General features: G+C 53.4%; 1 protein-coding gene and 1 long non-coding RNA gene across 4 annotated transcripts in view; one reads left to right on the forward strand and one right to left on the reverse strand.

The window, feature by feature from the left end:
• PAX3 (paired box 3) overlaps positions 1-5,058 on the reverse strand; it is a 99,829-nt gene extending 94,771 nt beyond the window's left edge. For all 3 annotated transcript variants that reach the window (XM_030803681.1, XM_003272416.3, XM_003272418.3), the window contains exons 1-4: positions 4,591-5,058; positions 3,051-3,286; positions 1,617-1,746; positions 259-393 (exon numbers count right to left, since the gene is read on the reverse strand). In XM_030803681.1, the coding sequence (XP_030659541.1) occupies positions 259-393; positions 1,617-1,746; positions 3,051-3,286; positions 4,591-4,675 (586 nt within the window). In that variant the 5' untranslated portion in view covers positions 4,676-5,058. The remainder of the gene's footprint in view (positions 1-258; positions 394-1,616; positions 1,747-3,050; positions 3,287-4,590) is intronic.
• A 2,090-nt stretch (positions 5,059-7,148) lies between these two features.
• On the forward strand, positions 7,149-10,432 carry LOC100604144. Its single transcript, XR_004027707.1, has 4 exons — positions 7,149-7,228; positions 7,782-8,006; positions 8,203-8,335; positions 9,928-10,432. It is a non-coding gene; the product is annotated as a coiled-coil domain-containing protein 140 (long non-coding RNA).
• Positions 10,433-10,969: the final 537 nt, after the last annotated feature.

Genomic DNA, 10,969 nt, shown 5'->3' on the forward strand with positions numbered 1-10,969 from the left:
TCTAGAATCCCAGGGCCTGCAAGTGGTAAGAAAGAAAGATTTACAAAACAGAAAAACTAAGCAGAATAGAAATGTTTGTTTTAATTCCTAGTGTCCCTCTGGTCTTTCACTTCCATGACCTTACTCAGGCGCAGAGACACCGCGCATGAAGGGACCTTGATCCGAGCTGGGCTTGGCTGCCCTCAGATCACCAATGTCAGGGAGCCGATGCCTGCCAAGTCCCCCAGCAAGTGCGCCGCCCAAGGCGCCACCGCTTACCTCGCTCGCTCAGGATGCCATCTATGCTGTGTTTGGCCTTCTTCTCGCTTTCCTCTGCCTCCTTCCTCTCCAAGTCGGCCTCCTCCTCTTCACCTTTCCCGAATTTACTCCTCAGGATGCGGCTGATGGAACTCACTGGGGGCGGGAGGAGGAAGGAAGCAAGGGAGTGCACGTGGTTGAGACAAGCGGGGCTGTGCGGGAAGGACCACCCCACCAAACCCCAGCCAGGGCCCTAGAGCCGCTGCCCTGCACTGCTTGGGTGTCTCCTCCTGCATCTCTGGACATCCTCATCCTTCTCCAGCCCTCTCATCCTGCCACTCAAACCCCCCTCCCTATTATCTGTATCTCGGTACTGAAAGACGGAGCCTGGGAAAACCGTGCCTCCAAGTTAGGGCCGGATGCCATCTTTGTCCCTCTATTCTGGGCAGGAAGCATTTCCCTTCTTGGACTCCGAAGACCGGGCTCTAGGTCTTCAATCTAAGAGGATTCTCCCACCAGCCCACCGGGTACCCTCCTTCCTCCCCACCTGAATGCATGGATCCTGCGGTTCGCCTTAAGGGAGGAAGAACCAAAGCCGACTTGTCCGCGCCCCCCGCCCCACCCCCCGCAAATCAAGTTTCTTTTTTTCTTTTCTTCTCTTTTTTTTTTTCTTTAAGGCTATAAAGGGTTTAAATTTCAACTGCAGAATCGTTTCCTATTGTAAAAATCAAAAGAAAATGCACTCTCTCCCACTTATTTTTTCCAGATTCCAGTCTGGTAAACAAATCCATGCTCTGAAATATATGTTTCTCGCAGAGGGAAAAAGGGAGTTTCCTTTTAATTAAAAACAAACCCTCCCGTGTGCCCTCTCGCTGGCCCCGTGCTCGCCCCTCTTCTCCCTCCGCCTCCCCCAGGCTGCCGTGGCGGAGGGCTCCGGACCGTCCCTGAGACTCTCGGGGGAAATCGAGGCCGTTGTGGAAGCCTCCACGGCTTTGCGCACCCGGCAAAGTCCCTCCCGGCGCGGGCCCCATCTCCCTTCGGTTGGGGTTACCAAAACATTTGTTTCTCTTTAAAAGGGAACATCAATATTAATAAACGCTCTGCCTCCGCCTCACGTTTCCTGCCCTGCCTCCTCGACAGAAATCTTCTCTGGGGAGTCCTCAGCGGTGGTCTCGCCACCCTCCGCCCCCAGGACAAGCAGCTCACCCCTCCCTCCATAAAGTGCCAAGAACGCCGGGTTGGTAAATATTTCAGGGCCTCGTGAGAGGCCAGCTCCCAATAGCTGAGATCGATAATTGGGGTGATTACGTCTTGGTCGACCTGCCGAGGCAATAGCGACTGACTGTCGCGCCTCGGGGAGACGTTAATGGGCCTAGTACCTGAGGGCACTGTGTTTCGATCACAGACCGCGTCCTTGAGTAATTTGTCTCGGATTTCCCAGCTGAACATGCCCGGGTTCTCTCTTTTGTATTCCTCAATTTTCTTCTCCACGTCAGGCGTTGTCACCTGCTTTAAGAGAACAGGCGGGCAGGCGTTGGTACCCGGTACCCTGGGCCAGGTGGCGGCTGCCCCACCGCCTCTGGGCCTGTTGGGATGTTCCTCCCTGAATCCTATGGGACGGTCCCCTTTTGTGAGCAAAAAGACCCCCACTCTCTGAGGCACTTTAGAAAGGGGCAGATAAGAACACATCCCATCCCATCCTGGAGCAGCCTGGGAAGACTCTACCTCCCCCAGACAAGCCCCAGACAACCGGGATAAATTCAGAATTATAACATCTTGATGGGGGTTGGGTGGGGTTATACTTTCTCATCCCTGGAAATAAGGCAACTGCTTACACAGAACCAAATGAAAACGAAACTAAAAAAGCGATGCTTGAAAAAGTAGCTGAAAAATCAAGTTAAATCTGCAACTTGTGCTTTTCCAAAGGGATATTTATGCTAAAGTGAAGACTGAAATGTAAAGGTACGTATCTGGGTTTTTAAAACTTCGAGTCGATAACAAATATCACTTGAGAGACTGACTCTTCTCTCTACCCCCAATATATTTTTTAAAAAGAAGAAGAAGGTTCTAAAGATTCTTAGAAAGGCTGTGAAAGGGTTTCAGTAGGTGGGAAGGAAGAGGAGGGTGTTTGGAGGTCTTCAGTTTACCATAACCCTCTTGATTTTGCCCCGTGGCAACTAGAAGAAAAGACAGAACTTGTGTAATTCCCTCCCACTCAGCTCTAGCTGGTGTGACTCTTTGTTTTTAAAAAGGGAACCAGAATAATTTGAGGATAGCAACAAACTGCTTATTTTTTTAATGGAGTCACTGGCTTATTACAAAGAAAACTGATCACCCTAGTTTTTGACTCATTGAAAACAATTTGCACTGGGGGAGACTGAGGGCGTGGTTTGGGAGACAAACCATTATAAAACCTAAAGAGGTTCCTTACATTCGTTTTGGAAAGGACGGTGCCATGGGTGGGAGCTGGGAAGACATTTAGGAAAGAAATTGGCAACAGGTGGGCACATAGAGCTTGCCTGCTTTAGGTGTTTATCCATTAAAATAATTTGATGAGGATTCCAAGGCTTATGGGCTTTAAAAAACAAATGTTATTTTTCCTTTGCAAAAAAGGCGAGAGCTTTCCCTAAGTGTTCACCAAGAAGTGCCCAGGGCGCGCGCACACATACACACACACCCCTTTACACAACTTCACAAACCTCAGTAATAACTCATTGGAGAGCCCCAGATGTTAGCCGTTGCCTCCCGCCCGCTCTTTCCCAACACAGGGGACCACAGTCTGGGAGCCAGGAGGGCAAGGCCCGCTTGCTCACCTTGGGCTTGCTGCCGCCGATGGCACCAGGACGTATGGAGCCGGTCTCCTGGTACCTGCACAGGATCTTGGAGACGCAGCCGTGGGACACGCGCAGCTGGCGCGAGATGACGCAGGGCCGGATGCCGTGGTGGGCCATCTCCACGATCTTGTGGCGGATGTGGTTGGGCAGCGGCCTGCCGTTGATAAAAACGCCGCCGAGCTGGTTGACGCGGCCCTGGCCGAGGGGAGTGGACACTGTGGGAAGGTGAAAAAGAGAAGCAAGGGAAAAGTCACTGGAGGAAAATAAAAAGCAAAGAACAGCAGCACGTAATTTCGCAGTCTTCTGGCCTATCCTCATGTTACAGCACCGACACTGAAACTGCTCGACATCGGACTCCCAGACCCAGACCTCCTTTCAATCACATTTGTTCAAATTATTCAGCAATATAGCGCATGTAATCTTGTGTAAAGACAGCAAATGGGGCAAAATAATTCTCCCCGGAGAAAGCGTCTTCCCCTTCGGGCCCGGGAGGAGTGGCAACTTAGGAGATCCTACAGCTGGTAGAGAGTCTAGCTTGCTCTAGAAACAGCCTCCTGGGAAAGAGAAGTTCACCCAGGAGCTGGCCTTGATGAACTCTGCTCCCATCGATCCCTGTCCAATTGGGATCGCTCCCTTTCTAAGGGACTTGGGCGAGCTGATAGCCCTTGGGGCTTCTAGCCAAAAGTGCAGCAGCCAAGGGTTAAAGAGGGTCCAGAAAGGAGGCCCAAACAGCAGTGCCTGTGTCACCTGTTACATCTTGGGACAGAGACCACAGCAGCGGCAGGGCTGCTCCTGGGCCCCCTAGCCCCCATTCTTGCTCTGGGTGTTACATTCTACTCTAGGCTGGGCGTGAAGGGGGTGGGTTGGGGGGGCGATGAGCATCTCTGCTGGGGCGCCCTAACCTCGAAAACCACTGGAAGGGGCTCAGGCTTGCAAGGCTTCCTGCCTCCCTGGGATTCCCAGAATCTTCAAGTGGACTGAAAGGCGATTCCTAAACAAGTTATAGAAACTTCTAGATGCTATTTGAGATAAATAGAATTCTAATTTATTTAATTATTCTAAAAATTCCAATCACAATGGCGCGGCGTTGGCCACCACAAATTTGCAGGGCAAAAACAATGCTTCCTGAACTAACATATGTTTCACAAGTGTGGGCGCAGCCGGGACAGTTTCGAGACAATTTCGAATGGACGAATTGCGGAGAAGTTGTTTCTGCCTCTCAGAAGCCGGTTCCCCTCCTTCTCCACCGCAGCATTTCCAAAACAACAGGGGCAAGTCGCCCCGGCCCGCTGCAGGCCTGGCCGCCCAGCTCCGCCAGGATTTGCAGAGAGCAGCGCGCTCCATTTGCAGAAAGGAAATCGAGTAGGTCCTCGCCCCCGACTGGTGCTTCTTGGGGTGTGGGGTGCCCGGGGAATGGGCTTCCTGGAAGCACCAAAGGAGCCTGCGGAGCCTGGGGATGGGGTGAGGCAGCCAGTCCCAGGCCCTGGGATCCAGGCGGCGCGCTGAGGCCCTCCCTTACCTTCCAGCGGGAACCCGCTGCGCGGGTAGTTCTGACCCGGGCCCGGCCGCATCATCCTGGGCACAGCGCCGGCCAGCGTGGTCATCCTGGGGGCAGCTTCGCTCGGAAATTATATCCAGGTGAAGGCGAAACGGAAAGGCGAGTGCGGCGCGGGTGACCCTCGGGAACTATCCGGAGCGTGGAGAGCCCCTCCCCAAAACGGCTGGAGAGAGAGGGAGGGACGCAGGGTGGGGGGCTGTCGGTTCCTAGTCCAGAGGCCGGAGCTGGAACCCGGGAAAGGGGAGGACGGGGAGGCTCCGGAGTCCAGGATCCCGAGCCCAGGGCGGAAAAGTTTGGTACGAGTCTGGGCAAATGTTCCAGCGACTGGGGTCCCTGAAAAGGGGGCTCAGAGAGCCACGGGGAGCCGGGGAGCCGGGTGAGGCGGGAGAACGGCCTGCCTGAGTCTTCTCCTGTGGTGACACCGAATGCGGGGATCCGGGCTCGGGAGCATTTATTAGTTCTTTTACCCAAAGCTTGGTCAGGAGCCCTGAGCTGCGATTGGCCGACGGGGAGACCGTCCCGGGTGGCGGAGACACGCGCTGATTGGGCAACAGCGGCCACTTTCTCTTCCCATCTCTGGTGGTGCCGAGGCCTCTGCTGGCCCCGAGGGGGACCCGCGCTGCGCCCCTTGCCCAGGAGAGAAGGGTGGCCTGGTGGAAACTGAGAGAGACAGCCCCAGGGAGATGGCAGTTGCTGAGGGCGGAGAAGTCTCTCTCTGTCTCTCTGTCTCTGGCTGTCACTGTGTGTGTGTGTGTGTGTGTGTGTGTGTGTGTGTGTGTGTGTGTGTGTGTGTCTTTCTCTGATCTCTCTTTCCGTGACTTTCTATTTCTCTCTCTGTCTCTTTCTGTGCCTCTGTGTGTGTGTCTCGCTCAGCCTCTATTCCTCTTGTGATTTCCTGTGTCTCTCTATACGTCTCATTTTTTCTACCTGTAGGTCTCGCTCTCATTTCTCTTGGCTTACTGCCACTGGAGGGGGCACAATTCCAATAAGAAGGGATCTGGGGCCCCAGACATATTTCGCTTTGCTTCCTGTGGTCAGTGCCCCTTGGCCTAGGCTTGTTAAGGGGTCCTCCCGATGGGGTTCCTCCCAGGAGGAGTCCAGGGTGCGCTGATGTTCTTTTGTCTTCTCCGTCTGCAAGCGCGACTAGTGTGAAGCACAGGCAGCCGTCGCTAGGCCCAAGCACTCGTTAGTTGAAGGCTGGGGGTATGGGGGAGGGTGCAGAAAAAAACCTGGCTCCTCTTCTTGATTTAAAAACCGCTCTGGCAAGCTGCGGTTCTAAATCTCTACGTATAGATCCCCGATGCGCCGACAGAGATGTGTCTATATGTTAAAGTTTTGCCCGGGTGCAGCGTTTGTTCTCAGGAATTTATTATGGCATTCAGACTAAACTGCTGGAAAAATAAAAGGAACGAAGTCTTGGCTAGGAGCTGAAGTGTCCCCAGCAGGATATGACGCCAGGAGTGTTGTAAAGACTGTCTGTCCTTAGAGAAGGTACCATTGTGCATAGGCTTTTATTTATAACTTGGTAAGTGCCAGCGAACTCGCCTCCTTCACACCCCCGAGTGCCAGCCCCGCGCTCTGCACTGAGCTTTATTCGCTCGAGTCTATTCAGGGACTGTCACTCCGGGGCCGCGAGGTATTCAGGGCCTTAATCAATCAAAAGGATGAGAATCGGGCAGGTTTTTCCCTTTGAAATAATGGAAACAATGACTTCTGGGCTTCAAGTTCCCCCTTTTCCTTTTACGATTTTTGAATTTTTCCTGCGCCTGGAGGGAGTTCTCCACTCCTCTCTCTCTCTGTCCTCCTCCCCCACCTCCTTTGACAGTTTTGACGTGAACTCGGGCCCCCAACCCTACTTCCCCATTCCATAATTAAGGCAAACTCAGAAGGCAAGATGTGGTTGGGGGGGGTGTGTGGGGTATAGCTGCTCAGCAGTCCACAAGTTGGTCCTTTAAAAACCCACCCACCATTGGGGAAAACAGACAAGCTTTCAGCCTGCCTGATGCCAGAAGGCTTGGTTGACCGTCAGAGCCACGGAGACAGGTCTCAGGAGACTCCCAAAAATGTCTGGACCCATGAGGGAGGCATGGGCCTTATTTAACCTGGTTTTACATAAAATGATTCAATTTTTTCAAGGGGAAAATTTTCTCATTTTCTTTTTAAGGAGTTGGGTCCACTAAAGCCTGTGTACATATTTTTTAAGCCACTTCTCAGCGATAGCATTTTGAGAGCTAGACTTTTTCCAAGTTTTCTTCTTCCCAAAAGTTGAGCAGAGTCGAAAGAGCACTTTCTGGGGTCAGCAGTAATTGCTGGGTGAAGGAGGTACCCGAAGTGTAATTACAAGCAGGCAAATGTAGGCTCAACTCTCAGCTAAAATAAACTCTGGGACCCCGCGAGCAGTTAAAGAACATCTAGGGCTGAATCTCATTTGTTTCTGAGCCGGAGGCTTGGTCTCCAAGCCCTCCCAGCGTCCACCCGTCTCTCTCCTGCCGGGAGTTTTCTCTCCGGAGAGCCGGCAGATGCTGGAGGGAGGCGCTTGCTGCAAGATTCCTTCTCCCGGTCCCGTAGACTGCGGAGTCCGCGGGACCGTTGAACGGAGGTACTGCCGGCTGAGCTGGGTCTTAAGTGCCCGTGGGGGCTGGTTCATAAACTAGCCGTCACTTGCTATAAAAATGTACAAATGGAGGCCACGGGGATGCGAGGGTGCTGGGGGCCTAAAGCTCCGGAATCAGGAGGCGACTCATTTTCTCTCCTTTCCGGCCTCTTTCTCTTCTGCCAAGCGCTCTGAGGTTCATATGTACCCAGATGATCAGCTCGGCCCTTCTCCACTGGACAGTGGCCAGAGGTCCCTGGAGACCCGGAGAGGGGTGGGTGCTCACCCTTAGGGTCTGGACAGCTGGGCCACATCCAAAGACTTCATGACTCTAAATTTCTTGTGGCCTGTGTCCCCCAAGTCCGACCTGGGATGGCCAGGACAGCAAAGTTGGCTGAGGCTGCCCGGCCTAGGGCGCCCGCACGCCACCAAACCTAACCCGGCTCAGAGCCGGGGACTCCGCAGAACAGGGCGCAACAGGTCTCAGGAATGCCCGGTGATTCCAGCCACTCTTTCTCTATCTCCAAGGCTTGGGCCTCCCCTTTATTTCTTTCTGAAGTCTCTCCGGAGCCCAAGTCACCCCACCCCCAAACCCCGCAGCCGGATGGGAGTCCAGGCCACTTCCCTATCCGGAGCCGGTGGGACAAGGAGTCCTGGTGCCAAATTTGGCCGCGGTACAGGCGCTAATTGGTAAAGGGATGACCCAGCGGTGGGGTTTGGAAGGCGAGGGCCCGCGCCCTGCATCCTTGAACCCTGGTTTGGGAGGCAGTGGCTTTTCCCCGGAGTAACAAATTACCCAGAAAGCATCAGGAGGACTCTCCACAACGGTGTTGTGAACGAGTGTAGCGTCCACTCACGCTCTGTACACGTTCGAAATGAAACTGGAGACTTGAAGACGATATTTGGATAATTTGACCAAAAAAAAAAAAAAAATTGGGGGGAGATAGCTTCCGTTGTCCCCTCTGCGCCTCTGACTCCAGTTTCAGAGACACTACAGGTGAAATTAACAGCGGGCTGGCTGTCCAGGCCTGGGTGGAGCATGCCCTTGTTAGCTTGAAGGTTCTCCCTCGCAGCCCGTTTGGATGCGTGCGTCTACAGCCCAGTCGCACTTGGGTGACTTCGGCCTGGGCTGTGAACCACCCTTCAGCGCACAGCCTCCGCACTTGGGGACACTGGCACAAGGGTTTCATGGCCCGTGGACTTCTCAGGGCCTCTGAGAGATGACTTCATACTCAGCCAGACACAGATCTTAAGAGGATATTATGATCTATGCAAAATAATGTCCCTGACCTAGTGGGGAGCGGGGGTGGCTTCTGCCACCCAGGCCTTTTTCGTCCTGTCTGAAGGGTCGAGCTCTGGCAGGCTGACATGGTCAAGCAGAGAAGCTCCTGGCCACCCGCCCGGCCCCAGGCGTGACTCTCAGGATGCAGTAAAAGTTGGGCAAACGCCGAGAAACCCTCGATCCCACAGAAAGGCTGCCGGGGGCTCACGGGGAGGACATCAAAAGGCCAGGTTCGTGATCATGAGCTTCCGGTCCGGATGTGATGATACAGGATTGGTGAATGCCCGGGTTAAACCCGTGGTCTTTCGCAGCCCCTGCCTCAGTGACCGTCATTAGGCCCCCCGCAGTTATTTGTCAAAAGCATTGGCGCCGCTCTTCTCCCCATCGAAAAATCAGTCGGGATGAGTTCGGATTAAGGGACTAGATGAGGATGCGGACATCTCATTGAAAACGTGGTGTAGGCCAGCCGAAGTGGGTTTGCTCTTTCAGCTGGGGAGCCCCAGGGAACGTGTGAGCGGGTTTACAATAAAGAACACATGGTTTGTGGGAAAAAAGGAAGGGAGAAGGAAAATAGGAAAGGAAAAAGAAAAGAGGGAAAGAAGAGAGACGTACTTTTTTTTAAAGGCAGTGAGGGAGGGAGAGAAGAATAAATCTCACAGCAGCTGGTCTCCTAGTTCATTTGGGTCTGAGAAAATTATTTTTAGGCATACAAGGAAGACAAGATTCCACAGCCCGATTCTCGGTGCCGGGGGAGGGTGTCTTGTAAAAAATAAGAGTAAGTCCTGTCTAATCTTCCAAAAAATGTTCTGCTCAATTAGGTAAAAGTTCATGGTGGGGTGGGGATGATGTTTAGAAGAGAAATTCTTTGGTAACTGCTCTTTGGTGTGTGTATTCGGGGAGTGTGTGTATTCGGGGTGTGTGTAAGTGTGTGTGTGAAAGGGGTAAGGGTTGAAGGGCCTTATTTAGCTCGGGGACTGTCTTATATTGGGGGCGGGCAGCCTAGGCCTTGGAAAGACCAGAAAATCTGATCTGTGCGGAGGCAGGTGAAGGCTGTGAGTGAGGTGGGGGCGGGAACAGAGTTGGAGGAAGTGAATAAAAGAAACCTTGGGGTCCGTTGGTTTCCTTGACGCCTGGAGCAAAAAAGTAGGCGAGTGACCACTCCAGGAGCTCCTGCCTCCGGGCGCCGGTACACAAAGAGCTTGGGGCTGTGTGTCCTGCTCTTGGGGGAGGAGGGTACTGGGCAGGGGGAATTAACAGGTCTTTCTTTCGCTCGGATCAGGACTGGACTCCTTCTGACTCCACGCGGCCCCAGCTCCTGAACCAGCACAGTGAGCCTCAGCCGCTTCTCAACCTGGGTCTCTTAGAAAATTTCTCCTCGAGACGGATTTCAGCGGCAGGGAAGAGGGGCCAGTGACGCGAGGAGCAAGAAAAGAGAAACACGGGAGACGAATGTTCAAACCCAGATCTCCTCGCTGAGCCTGGAAGCTCGCCACCGTGGGATCACGGGAACCAGAGGCAAGAGGCTGCGAATGAGTCCAGCACCCGCTTTCCTCGGATTTTAAAAGCGTACCTGGGGCCAGAGACTGCACAGCCAACTAAACGGAGTAAACGCAACAGGTGGAGGAGGCAGAGTTGCCAGGGGCCAAGCCCGGCGCGATCTGGCCAGTTCTTGGGGAGCGCGGACCTCGGACTGCAGAGAGACGTTTTGAAGAGTGCTGAGCGCACCTGCCTCTCGGAGATACCCAACTCCGCCCGGGCGTCTCCTGAGAACGCACAGTCCACAGACCCCGGGAGGGCTGCCCGCCCTAGGACACGTCCTCTCCCGACCCCTCACTCTTTCAAAATTGGGGAAGAGGCGGAGGAGATGCAAAAGAAGAAAGAAAGAGAGAAGAAAAGAGAGAAGGAAAGAAAGAAATTTTAAAAAATAATAAAAGGAGGGAAGAATGAAGGGAAAACACGGGGGAGGGAAGAGGGGAGAAACTCTCATCACCACAACCAAAGCAGGACGCCTAAGCTTCCTGAATTTCTACACATGACTTGCATTAAGTTCCTTCCTAGACCTTAAACTTTTTCATCTCCCGTCACCCAAGAAAACTCCCATTTCCTCTTTTAAATAAAGTTTATTTTTCTGGAGATGAACCTTTAAACAAGTCGTAGGTTTGGGAGCGAGGGACAAGAGAATAATTTTGATCCAGAACCTTGGAGATTGGAGAACCAGGTGGAAAAATTCTAAAAAGATGAAAACTGACCATCTCCGACACAGAAACCAATTGAAAGGGGCCACCAAGACCCGTTGATTTGCTGGAGAGAGCACGCGGCAGAAGTGCAGACCCCTCGCTAACCCGCCAACCTCCTAGAGCCCTCTTGCAGAAAGCTGCCCGGCTCCGCACGGTGGCCCTGCGCGCGCACCATCCTCGCGGTCTCGCTTCTTCGCCCCGGAAAACTCTGTGAGGGGCACCCCAGCC

Source organism: Nomascus leucogenys, chromosome 22a (genome assembly GCF_006542625.1).
Source record: "Nomascus leucogenys isolate Asia chromosome 22a, Asia_NLE_v1, whole genome shotgun sequence".
In the NCBI taxonomy this organism is placed as follows: domain Eukaryota; kingdom Metazoa; phylum Chordata; class Mammalia; order Primates; family Hylobatidae; genus Nomascus; species Nomascus leucogenys.